Source organism: Coloeus monedula (genome assembly GCF_965178545.1).
Source record: "Coloeus monedula genome assembly, chromosome: 1".
NCBI classification, from domain to species: domain Eukaryota; kingdom Metazoa; phylum Chordata; class Aves; order Passeriformes; family Corvidae; genus Coloeus; species Coloeus monedula.
Genome location: NC_138781.1, coordinates 54375413 through 54392807, shown reverse-complemented (window position 1 = coordinate 54392807; position 17395 = coordinate 54375413). Strand labels below are relative to the sequence as shown.

At 37.1% G+C, this 17395-nt stretch overlaps 1 protein-coding gene across 2 annotated transcripts in view; it reads left to right on the top strand.

Annotated features, from left to right (window-relative positions):
• The window catches only part of SUGCT (succinyl-CoA:glutarate-CoA transferase), a gene marked incomplete at its 5' end in the record, with an annotated part of 342330 nt that overhangs the window by 268970 nt on the left and 55965 nt on the right, over positions 1-17395 (top strand). For both annotated transcript variants that reach the window (XM_082285668.1, XM_082285667.1), the window contains one exon: positions 17195-17258. In XM_082285668.1, the coding sequence (XP_082141794.1) occupies positions 17195-17258 (64 nt within the window). The remainder of the gene's footprint in view (positions 1-17194; positions 17259-17395) is intronic.

Below are 17395 nucleotides of genomic sequence, written 5' to 3'. Positions count from 1 at the left end.
ATAAAACTATCAGCAGGCATAAGCATAATCAGAAGTTATGGGGATGTCTGCCCTTCTTCTAGATCCTCGTTCTGTCCCTCAGAGAGTGCCACCTTAGTTAGAATCATAGAATAACTTGAGTTGGAAGGGACCCACAAGGATCATCAAACTCCAAGTCCTGGCTCTGCACAGGACATCCCAAGAGTCACACCATGTGCTGAAGAGCATTGTCCAAACACTTCTTGAACTCTGTAAAGTTTGGTGCTCCCTGGGGAGCCTGTTCCAGTGCCCAACCACCCTCTGGGTGAAAAACCTTTTCCTAATATCCAACCTACACCTCCCTGACAAAACTTCTTGCCATTTCTTTGGGTTCACTACAGGTGCCTGCCTCTCTGCTTCTCCTCATGAGAAAGATGTAGCTTGCTATAAAGTCTCCCTTCAGCCTCCTCTTCTCCAAATTAAACAGTATAAATGACATCAGAAGCTCCTTTTATGGTTTTATGGTTTCCCCACTACACCATCCCCTATCTTCATATCCTCCTTTGGATACTCTCTAACAGCTTTGTATCTTTCTTATATTGTGGTACCCAAAACTGCCTCCAGCACTCAAGGTGAGGCTGCCCCAGTACAGAGGAGAGCGGGACAAGCCCCTCCCTTCCCCAACTGGCAATACTGTGCCTGATGCACTCCAGGACAAAGATGGCTCTCCTGGCTGCCAGGCACTGCTGACTCATAACCAATTTGCCATCAACCAGGACCCCAGGTCCCTTTCCTTGGGGCCTCTCATTCCTCCCTTTCCTCTAGCCTCTCATTCCCCAGTCTGTCCATACATTCAGGGTTGCCCCATCTGAGGTGCAGAATCCAGCACTTGTGTTTGTTCATATGGTTGCAGTTTCCCAGCCCTCTAATTTGTCCTGGTCTCTCTGCAGGGTCAATAGCTCCTCCCAATTTAATATCATCAGCCAACTTAGTATCCTTTCTAGTCCTGTGTCTGGGTCATTTATGAAGATGTTGAAGAGCAGAGGGCCAAGGATGGAGCCCCACTAGTGACAGGTCTCCAGTCTCATGTCACCCCATTCACTGTAACCCTTCGTGCCTGACCCATGAGCCAGCTGCTCACACACCGCATGTCATGGCCAACCACTGGCAGCGGACCTCATCATTTCAGTGCTGCAGAAGGACACAGATCTTTTATTGACTTTTCCGATTGCTGAGGGAACAAATACTGAGAATGATGGCTCCACTAATCCTTTTTTAAGGCTGAAATGCAGCTTTAAAGTGCATTGTACATAAAACTACGTATCTGAAACACTGCATACAAGGATACACAATTAGCTATATATAAAATCTCAAGTATATAAGAGAAAAAATATCAAGAAATTTTTAAGAGTATTCCAGAAACAATTTTATGTCTGCTAGGATCTATTAATCAACCAGTGTATTTAGAAATGGTGGAGTTGAACTCTTCCACTCAGATTGACAACATCTTGATGAGAAAACCACACATATTTGCCTTTCATTATGACCAGAGTTTAAAACAAGACACCAAAAATCACTTCGTGCCATGAGGACCATGCACCTAATGCTATGTCTGCTGTCATATCTCTAGTGATGGGAGGAGGATTCTTCCATCATCATTAAGTAAAACTAAAAAGAATTCTTACTTTGAGATACCAGTGCATAGAAGCAGAAGATAGGATTGTGAAGCATTTAGGGTTTCTTTAGTGATATTCAAAGATTAAGAAAAATGTTAAAAATAGAAGCTCCTATTCTGAAGCTTCCATTCAGTATCACAATAAAGGGAAGTTAAAGTTAATAGGGATAATTTTTTAAAATTAGAATTATTTTTCTTAAGTGTTAAGTGTGAATTATGCTATTGATTTTTGAGTTGAAGCTTGAGTACTTTTTTTTTTATCGCTTTTCTTCCTTGACAGCATTATCGATAGTAATTTTAATTGCCGATTTCTAGACTTCTGTCCTTACATGTGATAGATAGTTTTGTTAATCTTTGTGATGATTTTGGGAAACACTTTGGAGACATATTTATGAAGTTAAAGGGAAAGCTAACTGATCTCTATTGTCATTTGATCACAAGCATCGAATTTTAACATATGGTTCTCCTGTTCTCAAATTAATTTGCGAATCTTGGCATTAAAGAGCAAAAGAAAAATACACTTCTAAAGTCATCTCAGTACTGCACAGTAGCATGAGGTTGCTGAACTATTGTGTGTTGTGTGTTTTACTCATAAATACCTGATTTCAAAATATAGCAATAACATTTTTCTGGACCATAATCCATCAAAACCAATAGTGTTTTGTAAATTTGTAAAATAAAACTGTCCATTTATACTGGTATAAAAAGAAGACTTTTATTGCTGTCAAGTTCAAGTAATTTACTATGAGAACAAGAACTGGACTAAGAAGAAGTTCTGGAGGGGTTTCTGTGTTCACTCTATTTGCATCTCAATTCTGTGGTTACACATATTTTCTAAGATACAATAGATGGTTTTAAAGCACTAAATATTTTCAAGCCTGTTATTTTATTTCAAATTTGAAATATCAGTTGTTTCTGAACTTAAAACCAGTTTCAAACTCTGACAGCTTTTGCAAACAGAAAAGTTTCAGGAGAAAGATTCAGGCAGCTAGCTTCCATGACTAAATCATATTGGTTCAACATCACTAGCATAGCAGTGCAAAGAACACATTCTACATGTCTAAAGGATGCATTTAGCCTGTCACTTAGAACTTACACCTAACTAGATGAATGATAATGAGATAAATGTATTTACTACTCCAATTTTGCAAGAGACAACTATAAATGTCCATCTGTTATTTGTCATTAACAGGCTAAAATGCAAAACCTGACTGAACAGTCTCCCAACATGTTTCAGGCTTTGCTGTGACTTCTGTCTGCATCAATAGAAGCAGAATCTGTTTTCTTGCTATCTAATCAACATACAACCACAGGTAATGGTACACAGCTCCTTGCAAAGATCACCAGTAACATATATCTCCTTGTAAAATTATACCTACTTACAGTAGGAATTAAGCATTTTAGGTCTTTAAAAGCCAATCTCCATTGACTATGCTGTGGTTCACAATGTACAGCTAACTCAGAGAAAGCAGGCTGGATTTTAACTAATTTACTTTTTTTTCCTTAAAAAACTGCAATCAAAATTAAACACCTACAATTTAATAATCAAATACAAGGTAAGTATAACCTAAATATCTTGTACATTCGAGTGCCAGTTACATATATGGGACATTTCTAAATAATTTTTTGTAGTGGTACCATATTTCTTAAGTTTGAAAATGGTCCTAGCTTAGCATGATTTAGCTTCATGAAGTTCAGCCAAGACATCATTGCCTTGAATATCTCAGCAATAATAATAACAAAAAAGCAAGCATCAGATTTATGACAGCTCTGTTTTCTTTGATGTCTTCTTGAGTGATGTGTATATGTAAGATGAATAAGTAAACTATATCTCCATGAGACCTGCTTGAAAAAACTCCAGATTTCTTCTGGAGATGGAGTATCTCTTTTCTCTTCAAGTATGTGTTGATGGATTAAGGGAGAATGCAGGCAAGCCCCAACTGTCAACTGCCTGTAAGTAGAGCTTGACTGAAGATTGAGCATTTGTCAGTGCTGAAAGGGAAAACTGGATTGTACACACATCTGATCTGTCCTTTAACACTTTAGACACTTATCACTTACTCAGAGCACATTTTCTGAATGCATGACTGCTTTTTCCTTTAACCCACAGAGTATTGACTCTAAGCCTGTGAATATTCTACTATATGTAAAAAGGAAACAACTGATAAGGAACATCTGTCAGTGGTAGCAGTGACAGTGAATCCCAGAAATACTGAGGATTTTATTATATAGTGAGAAGTCATTTTGGCAGCCTGTTTCACCTCTGCTGCTGTAAATCAGAAGGCAGATGACCAATGCCCACTGAACTGAAACCAGCCCAACATTGTATCCTTTCTGTATCCATTTGTGTCCTGTGTGCCTTTTATTCTTCTGAAAAATTGTGGAAATATTATTTTCTACATTTTGCAGGTGAAGAATCGATAAACACAATCCTGGATACATCTCAGTACGAAACCAAGCATTTACATGAGATATTTGAGGTAGTTACATTTTTATTGTAAGATAACTCCATTATTAATGGAGTCATGTCATAATTATAGTAATGATAATTGCAGTCAATTATCAGAGTCATAATCACCCTCTGGATGTGTCTTTCTCTGTTGCCTATATGAGGGAAATGTGTTTACCATCTTGCAATCCTCAGTCAAGTGTTTAATGGTAGGTGAATTGAATAGGGCTCATATGGTTCATTTCCAAAATCATCTTATACATGCGTAGCAGAGAAGAAATCCCACAATGTGAGTTCCTTTTTTAATGAGAAATCCTTCCTTTTACTGTCTTTGCTAATTCACCAGGCTACATATTCCATTGCAGTCCATATCAGTAGTAACTGTCAATTAATTTTATATGGCAACTGTGTTTTGATAATTTCTGGTTTTCTGTAATTGGAGGATGGGCTGAGTCAGGTCAACAGTAATCATCTTTCAAAACCAGCTTTCTGTTGAATACTGGCAGCTGTATTCAGGAAACTAAGGAATACACAAACAAAAGCCCAGAACTTTTAGTTTTTTCCAAAAGAATATTTCTTCAGATATACAATTGAAGTAAAGGATAAGAACATGTTGGAATAATTTTTTTCTTCTGTTTATCTAAACAAAATGGTGGTATTGGATGAGTGAGAAAATGTTTGCAGGTGTACAGATCCAGTTCTGTAGAAAAAAGAAAAGTTTCTCTAAGTAAATCCAGTTTATTTATGTTTATGAAGAAATTATGCTACAAGTTTTATGGGAATGGATTTCCAGTAGGTCTCTGACATTATTGGGTCCTCAAGCGAAATGCTATGATATTGGGCTTTTACATAATCTCAGAACCTAGATACTAGAGGTGGATCATGCCACTGAAGAATTCTTCTGTACTGTGATAAGACAGAGTTGTTCTATGAAGTGCATTTTCTAATTTTTTATTTAGTTTTAGTCTTAAAATTTCTGTCCATCTAAAAACACAGGTAGATCTTAGCAGCAGAAAATTAAAATAGTTTTTCCTATTTAAATTTCATGGGTTTACATAACAGTGCATCTCCATAACTTATTGTTCCTTATCTCCAATTACTGTTACTACTGCTTAAATATTTTAAATATTTAAATGTCTCTTCTGTGACTCTAATACATCCAGAGAAGGGCACTGATACTGGTAGGAATGTCCTCTGAGGAGCTGCTGAGGGCACTGGGCTTGTCTGGTCTGGAGAGGATGAGGCTGAGGGGTGACCTCACTGCTCCCTACAGCTTCCTGAGGAGGGGAAGTAGAGAGGGATGTGCTGAGCTCTTCCCCTCTCCCAGTGCCAGGTCACATGGGGAATGGCTCAAAGTTGCACCCATCAGGGGAGGTTTGGACTTGATATGAGGAAACACTTCTTTACCCAGAGGGTGGCCAAAACCTGGAATAGGCTTCCTGGAGAGGTGGTTGATGCCTCCCCTGTCTATGCCCAGCCCATGTCAGTCCTGAAGAGGCATTTGGACAGTACCCTTAAAGCCATGCTTTAACTTTGGTCAGCCCTGAAATGGTCAAGTTTGGTGGCCGGTGAACATACATTAAAAGGAACAGAGAGTTCTCAGTAAGACAAGCCCCTAGTACCACAGGAACCACTTCATGTTAGGGTGACCAAAAAGGCTTCTCCCGCGATGCATTGTTTTGTTATGTTAATCTACCCCAGTTTGAATTCCCCGGCTGGCTGTCAGCCTCTACCCCTCGTCACTCCCCCAGAGCTTCCCCATTGGTCCCCGTTCCCTAGTCCTGCCTTTTCCCTGCCCCTGGATAAAACTGTGGGCTTTGGGATCGTGTTGGTATTTACCTCTGCAACTTTCGACAGTGTAGCAGCAGTAAATGCTCCTGCTGGAACGCACGCAAATGCCCTTCTTGACTGTTTGCTACCGACTATAATAGTGAACCCACCCGTGCATCTGTGGGTGCACGTGGGACCCCACGGAGCCGGGCAGGGACAGTATTAGTCAGGCAGTGGGACTTGGATGATCATTGTAGGTCTCTTCCAGCTGTTCTGTTCTGTTCTATCCTTACCGGTTGTATGGCTCTTATTTAGCATAGGTGGAACTAGTCACCTCCTTTGATCTTCCCTTTAATGTAAGTCAATTTTTGTGACTTCTGATCCACATTCTTTGTTTGCTGCTTTGTTTTCTGGTTGGCACAAAACCAAATACTGCAAAATTGGAACTCACAATATTAAAGAAACACTTCTAACAGTTACTTAGACTCTTCTAGGTTTGGGACTTACAGCCTACATCAGTTATTATTTTTATCTTAACATTCATGTGCCTCAGTTAAGGAATAAAAAGCCTTTTATCACCTGCCTTTTAAATATCTCTTTAAAGCTCGGCATTTGGTTGACTTCAGATAAGCAGATTAGTGGGGGAAAAAACCTTCAGACTAATTAAATACCTGAGCAAACATGTGTTTCGAGCAATTAATTACAACAAAAAGAAACTCTAGTATTATGCACTCCTCTGTATGTAATGTTTAGGTATATATATAAATGAGATACAGAGAAATAATGCTTTCTTTTTTTTTAAAGTATCCTGTGATGTTCACCTAAAATATATGACTTACAGTTATGTGACACTTGATTTGTTGTACAATACTGTTTTCAAACTAGCTTAAAATATCAAACATTACACTACTTTCTGTTTTGTTCTGAAACATTAAGCATTTTTCAATGTTAATCTCTCCCAACCATTTTCTTGAACAGCAGGTGATCAACTGGAAGAATGACAATAACTTCAGGATATCTCACACGGTGATAGTAATGGGCTGGTTTCATTCACCAGCAAAATTGCATTTAATTTTGTTGCTACAGGATTATTCAATGAATTTTTTTTTTTTTTCTGGAAAGTATGTAAGATACTTGCTTTGATACTCAAGTGGGATTATCTACACAAACTTCTTGTGACCTTCATGGAATAGTATGGTCTTGAAGACATTTAGTGTCCAAAAGTAGTTCTGGAAGAAGAGCTCTTTTGCAGGACTGGAGTTTATTAAATAATTTTTTCATTTGTAGGAAATACATACTGTATAATAAGCTAGTAGCATTTTAATCAGAAGAGTCAAAAAATGAAATTTTGATGCTTTTGTATTATACTTAAATTTAACCAAACTTGGAACTAGTCTCACAAAGCAGCTACAAGCTGATGAAAATTCCTTTTATTAAAATATTTTTATTTCATTTTATTAGATGTCACCCCTCTGTACATTTTTATAGTTTGATTGCCCTTCATTCTAATTGTCTGCTTGAATAAGCTTAGATAGAATATGAAGTCATATAAAGCAAATTTTCAGAGTAGTGCTTATGGCTTGCCATGAGAGAGTTCTTCTGGTTGTTCAACTAAACTCAGATACAGTGACGTGTTGCAAATTGATGGTATTATGAAGGCCCTGAAATGGTTCAGAATGTAGACATGTATAAAATGCTTTTCCAATTACATTGCTCATTTGCTTACGTTTGCATGTTTAGGAAAATGCTCTTCCATCATTACTGTCAGTGCCACTTCTAATGCTTTCACATCCTAGCCTTATGTAATATTATGCAACAGGTGTCACTGCTGAGGTAGAGAAGAAATCCTCAACACAATGCTGAAGAGACAAAGTTGAATATAACTTCCAAAATACATTACAATGTTTGAAGATACGAATTTACCCAGGTGAACTATTTAGTGCCTGTGTTTGTGCAAATTTGTGTAAGATTTTAAGTGGAAAAATCTGTCCTTGGTATCTTCCTTTTTCCCTTTCCATCCTTGGACCCTCAGCTTCTCTAGCAACTTGTATTGCAAAGTTCATTGGAAGCATCATATTTTTAAACTAGAGTTGTGTTTTTGCTCACAGTTGTACATATAGTATTCACACACTAATTGCTTTCCACGCTAAATTCTTACAGAGCATCTAATGCACATCAATGACTAAATAACTGTGAAATGTAGTATTTTCTAAACTCTGTTTTGTTTTTTTTTTTAACGAGGATTGTTTCTGAAAGAAATCACCTCTTTTGGGTGAACACTCATAGCCCTGAAATATCTTCCTGGCTTTGCTTTCTTTTTGCTTTACTACAGCTTGGAGAGAAATATTATGGTTGTGTAATAAAATTCATAACTAAATGCTAATGATGGAAAAGTGGATAACAGTAGTTAAGCACTGAACTGCTGGAAAGGAGTTGAAGATACTGATATGAAGAGGGAACTTACTCTTCACTTTCTCCATATACATCTTGCATCTAGCACTCTTGAATCCAAATTTCTTGGTGTAGGCACAGTTAGGAGTTTTCTATCTTAAATGGGTTTGTTGCAAAGGCTAATATTAACAGGGCAGAGTATAAATCAGGAAAAATCTCCATGTGCCAGAGTTTCTGTTGATGAAAGTTTCTTTGACTGCCCAGGACATCTAGCAACACTCAGCAGCATCTATACAGTTTGTCAGTGTTTTCTGCACATGTTGCTATACAGAATTCCTTTGACTTAATTCAAAATGCTGTGTTTCAAACCATAGTCACAGTTCCTTTTCTAAAGGGCTACAAAGGTCAGTGCAAGAGTATGCAAGGAAAAACCACTTAGGAGAGGTGTGGTGAATTGCTGCCTGCAGTAGACTGAAGGTCTGCAGGGAGATGGTCTCATCTGAATGTATTTTACAATCAGGTGCCAATGTTAAGTGGCATTCCTCTGCAGATGAGCAAGTTTTGCAGTCCTGGGAAGGGTTAAGTACTCTGAGCTGACAGACCAGCTCTAATGAAACAATGATGTATAAATAAACCATAACACTTACATGGCAGGGGAAAGATGGATGGAGTACTTAAAAGAAGGCTCTTGGAAACTTAGTGTGGTGTGCAAGGTTAGAATATATATACTGATTATGTACATCGTATTTGGTGAAACAAGTGAGACTCCCAAAGACCATCAGAAATAAAGTGATATTTTAACGTAGTGTACGATGCTGTTTTTTAATGGTTCCTATGCTCACTATTAGCCTGATATAAAATTTGTGAAGCTTTGAGGCCTTCTGACTATTGAGGTATCTTTTCTGTCTGTAAGTGTATTCTTGCCATAACATGCATACCTATCTGTGAAAACACATGATTTCTGTAACACCTCTTAGTAGTGTTCACTGTGCAGTTTGGTTGAAAATTGTACATTTTACAATAACAGTTCCCTTACATGATGGACAAACACCTCTGTCATTTTTCAATCCAGAGTTGCATTTGCATGTGACTTATTTCAATACCACATGGCAAAAAGTGACTTCTGAAAAATCTAAGTTGTCCAATGCCCTATCAGAATTTTCTCTTCATCATCTCCAGCTCCATAGACAGGTCTGTATATGATCCCTGATGAACGTAACAAACATCCTCAGAGTTGTTATGAAAACAATGGCAGTGGAAAGGTTCTTGGTATTTTTACCCCACCAGTCTCCCATTTATGGCACCCAGTGCTTGAAGGCATGGCAGTCCTAGATTATTAACACTGTCATAAGTTAGGAAATACACTTGCATTTCATTAACAAGTCAGTTTCCACAAAAGAAAACATCTGGAAACTTATTTTGTTGTTGTTTGATATAAGAGATAAATCACAATGAAATAAAATAGAATTAAAGCCTTTAATGTGACATTGTGGACACCAAAATAATACAACCTATGTACAATCCAGAATACTCTTCTTAATTTTTACACTCAATTGAATCTTTTAAAATTATTTGTAATTAGGTTTGCTCATGCTTTTTGTTCAGAGAAACTACAAACATAATATTTAAATGTTGAATATAGTATTTGTAAAAATCCAAAGTGGAAAAATATTATCAAAAGCCAGTGATTTGTAACACCATTGCTGGCAGAAAATTACTGGCCATTCTGACTGAAAGAAGGAAAAAGACCAGCCAGTATTTCAGACTGTTGCAATAATAAAATCAATCTGTTTCTGTAGCACCAGGTGATCAGCACGGAGTTATCAGTGTTAGGAAAGCTATGCAGCAGCTGGAGACAGACTCTTTGATCCCAGAGCCAATGCTTTGAATACAGCCACACCCCATCTTGCTACCATCATGAGCCAGGTCTTGTATCCAAACAGCAGTACAGCCAACCATCTTTGCTAAAATATTTCTGTGAGTTTACACATTCAAACCCACCAAAATATGGTTTTACAATCACATCAGTTCTCAGGGAAAAAGCACATCTGAAAAATATATGTATTTTTTACAAATTAGGACAGATTCTTTCCTCTGCCACGTCTCCAGACTGATGGTGCAAGAAGTTGTCAGGGAACTATAGTTCTGAGGGAAGCAACTTGATTTTTAAACACCCAGACAGCCTCTTGAAATCAAGGTCAGGACTGCAACCTTGAAAATCAGAGTATTTATGAGATTAAATACAGACTTGTATCCATGCATTTTTGTATATTTTGGCCTGAGTTATAAATATTCTCTTAATCTCCATGCTATTCGTTACAAGTATTAAACATATCAAATGCTAATAAACCCCTCAGGAATACTTCCTTCTCCAAAAGAGTTATAAACCTGATTCTTTACTGTAATATGGTCTGCTATTAGAAGAAAAGTACCTTCTTTTACTCTCATTACTTTTCAATACATCTGATGAAAACATAGGAGATTTATATAGACTTATTTAGCAGCTGTCTCATATTTACTTAGAATGTGAGGTATAAATCAAATTTAGTATTTTTTCTCAGAAATGAGTATGTGTTGATGATAAGACAATGGCAAAGGTGTTTCTGCTCTGTCAGAAGTGGTTTTCATTGTTTAATACTTTTTGGATTGTTTAATGTCTCTTTTGTGCATTATACTGTGGCTGATTTAGCACTAAGGACTTTTTAATTTTGTAGCAGGAGGTGCTAGGGGAAGTAAACATTAATATGAGAACTATTCTCAGTATCAAGGTCATATCTTACTTTGATTATGAATTTGAAAGATGATTTAGGAAATTGAATTACTAAAAACATTAATTGCCTGGTAATATTGCCCCCAGAAACAGTCTACTGAGTAGATTCTCAGGTGGAAGAAGGTGAGTCTGTGAAGAACAGACTTTCATAGGGTGCCTGAGAAGAGGTCACTGTTATGGGTATATTCTGTGCCAGTATTACTAACCACTAAAAAATCCTGGAAACTTATCCAATTTCACCAACTTTATGCTCCATTCTGAACTGAGGTCTAATTTTAGTCTAATGTGCAGGTGTCAAAATTTCAGACTTTTGATATTTCAGTTAATGGATGACAAGTAGGATCTCCACTGGGATACTTACACAGAGCTTTGCAGAGAAAGAACCTCAGTGGAAGGAGTTGTCTAGAACAGTAGTAAGAATACATTGCTGGTGCAGGAAATTAATGAGTGTGGTCTCATGGAGGAGTTGAGAAAAAGCTGATATATGAGGGCTCACACCATTTTAAGACATCTGTTAGTGATGTTAGTCATACAAAAGGTGTAAAGGACAAGAATCAAATGTACAGGAAAACTGAAAGAGGAGAAAATCTGGAAAGGTAATACAGTGTCAAATTTTAAAGTTAAATAAAAAATTACATGGCCAACTCTCTGCTTCCCCAAATGTATACAAAACCTGTACATATCTCTATACCAACATGAGCTGTGTAAGATTAAAAAAGGTTGCTTGAAATTCTTGGCAAAGAAGAAGGATCTTGACATAATAGCCATTACTGAAGAACGTTGGAATGACAAAAATCAATAGGAAAGTGTAGTACTTGCTATAAACTGAACAGGAAGGACAAATTAGGTCATAGAGCTGGGGGAACTGTATTAGGGCTACACTGTTGAGCCTTCTGATCAGGAAACAGATATTGAGTCCAAAATGTTGAAGGAGATAAAAGAATCCTCTCAGCCTAATGAGGTAGTAATAATGGGTGAATTCAACTGCCTTCAGGCGGTCAAATGTCACATTGGGTTAGAGCATAAGCGGAGCAATTTCTTGTCACTCTCAGTGATTGCCTTTTGAAACACTTAGTTCTAGAGCATGCAAATGGAAATTCTTTACTTAAGTGACATAGCGGAATGCAGGTAAGAAGCTCTTAACTCCTGTGTCAGAATGCACCTTTTTGGATTAAAGTCATGGCTACTGTAAAACTTAAATTCAATGTTGAAGATCCAATAGCTAGTTTGTAGAACCAGTATTACGCTAGAGGATATAAAAACTCTTTGGACAAAAGATAAAAAAGTAAGGAAAATAAATTCTGAGAATCAAGAGGGAATCTAGGTGAGGTGTTCTGTAGCAGAACAAGAGACGAAGCAGAAAAGCATGAAGTATTTGAATAATGTGACATGGATTAGGATAAAGATATATGCTTCAAGCCTCAAAACCCCATCCCCAGCGATGTCAATAAAAAGTAATTTTGTCTACAGCATATAGTAGCAAATAGCTATGTAGCTGTGACATAAGAAGGACTTTGTCAAAGCCATCAACTCACATGCACAAAAAAAAGAACAAGTTTGGTAAAGGAAACAGTCTGTAAGACACTGGCCTAGAAGAAAGCAGCAGTAGAGAATAGGGACATTCCAATGAACTGTGGTTTTCCTGTGTATATTCATACAGTATCACAGATGTGGTGCTAGGGACCTAAGAGACTATAACATACAGCGTTCACTGTGTCAGAATAAGAGACTGGGAGAAAAGAGGCACATTTATAGGCAATCAGAAACACCAAAGCCAGATTTTATTCATTCAAAAATTTGTAACGAGAGCAACTTTTCTTTAAATTATGTCGTGTCTCATGAAATGGTGAGAAACTTCAAATATGAGAGGTAGATGCAGGTAAGTGGAGATATATGTGATTCATTAATGCAATACTTAGATACAGTAGAGAGCTAATGCCTTCTCCAAGTGATGCCTGCATATTATAAACTGTGTTTGGAAAGAAGAATAGTAAAATTATTAGTGATAAAAGACAAACGTTGCAACAGAACTTGAAAATATTGGGATTACTGCATTGGACAAAAGGTGGAGGGGAAACATGCTGACAGGCAAACCATTCTGTTGTGCAACAACATTCTAGAAATACAAGACCAAGCAGAACCAGGCATCAGATGGGTATATGTTTAATATCTTTTCCAAATTTCAAATGACTTTACCCCTTTTCAAATAAAAATATGTTCTTTTAGGATGTGGGATGCAATTCCAATATGGCATTTTCTTCACAACACGTGCTGTTACTTCTTCAGGGGGTGATTATGGCCTTTGCTCTATGTTCAGCATGTACAGGGAAAACTATTATTACTTTTCTGTGGTTTGGAGGCATGAGTAGTAATTACATTTACCAACAGCCAGCTGTCTTGTGGCTACAAAAATATGGAGAAAATGGTTACATCATTTCCTTTTTGGCACTAAAAATCCTTTTCACTAATCTTTAGATCAATCTACGAAAGAGTGGTACCTGTAAAAACGCAAATTTTAAGTGCATAGCTCCACATGAAATAGAACTTTTAAAATATGGATCAGGGAAGGAGGGAGGTGGGAGGTTTGATATGTTTCTGATTCCAGCATCTCCTTTGATAGGGATTGTCCCAGTTTGAGAAGCTTAGCTTGGGTAAAATGGACTTGAAACCTTGCTGGCAGTTCTACAGGCAACTGTATTGTCATGGGTGGTTAGTTACACGTGTCATCACAGTTGAAATTATGTCTGTATTTGGAATAAAATAAAATGGTATCACAGAATCAATCAATTAGGTTGGGAAAGACCTCTGAGATCATAAATCCAATCTATGACGGAAGACTGCCATGTCAACTAGATCAGGTTCAGCCTTTCCTTACGCACCTCCAGGGACAGTGACTCCATCACCCCCCTGGGCAGCCCATTCCAATATCTAATCACCCTTTCTTTGAAGAAATTCCTCCTAATGTAAAACCTAAACCTCCACTGGAGCACCTCGAGACTGTCCTCTTTTCCTGTCACTGGTTGCCTGGGAGAAGAGGCCAACCCTCATCTGGCTGCAGCCTCCTTTCAGGCGGTTGTAGAGAATGACAAGGTCTCCCCTGAGCCTCCTTTTCTCCAGGGTTAACAACCCCAGCTCCCTCAGCTGCTCCTCACAAGGCTTGTGCTCCAGACCATTCACCAGCCTTGCTGCCCTTCTCTAGACTCATTCCAGTAACTCAATGTCCTTCCTAAATTGAGGGGCCCAGAACTGGACACAGTACTCAAGGTTTGACTTCACCAGTGCTGAGTACAGGGGAAGAATCACTTCCCTGGTCCTACTGGCCACACTGTTCCTGATACATATTAAAAGATTTTTACTGAAAGACTGAAGACTGTGCTTCTGATTTTTTACAGTGATTCCACTGTAAAATTCATCTCAAACATTATTTGATTCAGAAAATCTCAAATGGTAACAGATAATATAATATTTCTACCCTGAAAAATAAGCCATATGGAAAAAAACCTAAAAATTTTATCTACTGATAGCCATCATCTTTTACACGATTCTCTTGGGTCATCAGTTCCTTATTATGAGCTCAGGTCAATACAGATGAAATAGAGGGCTCTACCACATCAGAAAGATCATGACCATTTCAGGAGTACAAGACAATGGAGGAGAAAGCCTTTGAGTCATGTCTTAAATTTTCCTCTGATTTTCCTTGTCTTTGATGATAAAGGATGTGAATGTAGCATTCTCCCAAGGCTAGAATGCAGTAATCTTATATGTTTTCTTCATGGTTTTTAAGAATGCACGTAAAATTGGTGAAGTTTTTTTTTTTTCAATTTCTTTTTGGGAATTCTTTGGGAATCCATGGAATGGGAAATTTCACAGTTATTTTAAACAGTGTTGCTGATGCAGGGGAAAAAAAGTCCACAGTTGTTGACCAGTCATTGCTTGGTAATTGTTTTCTTCAAAAGAAAAGTTAGAACTGAATATATCAATATAGTCTTAATTGCTGTAGAAAGTAAAAATAGATATTTGAGTGTTTTTGAGTAAAGAATACATCTGAGAGTTAAATTCAACTCTGTACTAATAATGAAAATAGTAATGAAGCTTGACTGCATCTTAAGCAATTCTTTTAAAAGGAGTAGCAGTGATCCTCAAACATATTTTGGGGGTTTTGTAATTCATTCTGTAAAGAAAAGGGACCTGGAATTTGAGTCTAACAAAAAAAGATTTTTTAAAAAATCTTTTAAAAGCAATTTAGGTCTGTCTTATGAGAATAAGAATTCAGAGACCCAGAACAGAGATAAACATGATTTTTGTGGAGCCCTGAGTAGCTGCTAGATAATTTGTATGTTTTTCTTTAACCAAGTGGAGCCACTTTTAGGTACATCCTTTAATTTGCCATCTAAAGAACTGCTTATTCACCTGAGCATGCTGTAGATTTCAAGTTCAAATTAGTGTGTTTTCTTGCATTCAGGCCTCAAATAACCAATTAAATGCATAAAGCAAGCTCGTGTAAGTTGTGGAGAAAGGAAACTTTCAATGCTGTTTGCCTAAGGGCATGGCTGGAAAGGTTCTAAATATGAATTAAAACAAGCAATTATATTTTCTAATTCTGTCATTTGGAAAAAAATTCTGGATGTCTCACTTGAAAGTCTACCAAGATTGCCTTTAACCTTCTGAAAGAGAAATAGAACTAATGACTTGGTATACTGCCAAACAATTAGACCAGTGAACAGACATTGTTCCACCAGCATCTATTATCGGAAGTATCTGGATTTCTAAATGTCAGCTAAATAGGTTTACCCCACAAGCTAAAAGCTGACCTTTTGACACCACCTGTTCAGGAATGGGAATTTTTTAAGCAGGCTATTCTACACAGATAAAGGGTTCACAAAATTTGACCTGGAAAGATTGGTTAAAGGAATTAGTTTTGTTTAGTCTAGAAAAGAGCAGACTGAGGGAGGATGTGATTACAATCTTCCAGTACATAAAAGAATGTTATAAAGATGCTAGTGATTGGTTTTCTGTGTCCAGTTGGGGAAAAGACAAGAATAAAGATGTTAAATAGACAGATACTTAGACTGTGTATCAGGAGAAAAATTTCTAATAATAAAAATAGAGAATAAGGTGCAGACTACATAAGAAAATTCTCATCTCATTAACTGGAAATTTTAAAGATTAATTGGACCAACACTTGTCATTAATAGTCAAGGTTGCTAGTGTTGTTCGTGGTGTGAGATGACTAGGTAGATGTATTACATGATCACTTAAAAGGCTTTTCCCGTGTTTCATTTTCTATAGCTGATACATTCGATACAAGACATTCTAGACTTGTTACATTGGATATGAAAATAATTGCCTAGTGGGTGGTTATTCTTTTTTTTTTTTTATAATTCTGATTATATGATTAAAGTAACAGTGTTACAAGGATGGAAGAATAATAGGTAAGGAAATTACAAATATTGTTTATTGGCTTTGGGTGAAGAATTATATAAACAAGAGCAGTGAGTTTGCTAGTATGAATATCTTTTTCTCTGTTACTTGACAATTTTCATATCGCACATTGTTTTCTGGCTGAGGTTAATAACAAGGACCTGAAAATTGTGATGAATAATCATCCCATATAGATATACACAGGGCTGAAGCATGGCATACCTGCTGAAAAGAACACAAAAAACATCAAAATTATTTAATCTTTCCAAAATGTTTGTAAAAGCTCTTAAGACAGTATTGTGCAGTATGATCCGCCGCCAAGCTCAATACTAACAGAACAAACAAGAGAACATAGTTTATGTGTAGGCCTTTAGTACATATTGCAGGTTAATATGAAAGGGTGTGAAGGTTTTAATAGTCATTCTGTGTTGGTACCAGTTCTCTGTTGGTGGTTGAAAGTGTAACTTGCTTGCAGCTCAGTTTCTTATGTTTGATGACGACTATAAGAGCTTAAAGATATGTTAGGCATGTGCAGTCTTAGTGAAGCATTTATTTAGCTGCATAAATAAAAAGTAGTGTCAAACATCAGAGCTTTCATTTTACACATTAAGCAAACTACTTGTGTTGTAGCTCCTTGTATTTTCAGAGAATCTGTCAAAGAGCATGATAATGTTTATCTCTTTTTTTCCTCATGAGTTTAGGAACTGATTGTATTTTATATTACATACATGGTTTGTTTTGTTTTGTTTTGTTTTCCTAGGTACTGCACAATGGACTTGTGATGGAAATGAATCATCCAACAGCTGGGAGAATAGCTGTTCCAGGTTAGATATTTAATCCTTTTTGCTAAATTAAATGCTACATGACATCCTGAGTGGTTCCGGAACTCAGCTGAGGACATGACACATCTTCACATTTCACTCAAATGAATAAAAGTTTAACCAGGCCGACATTTGTGCTT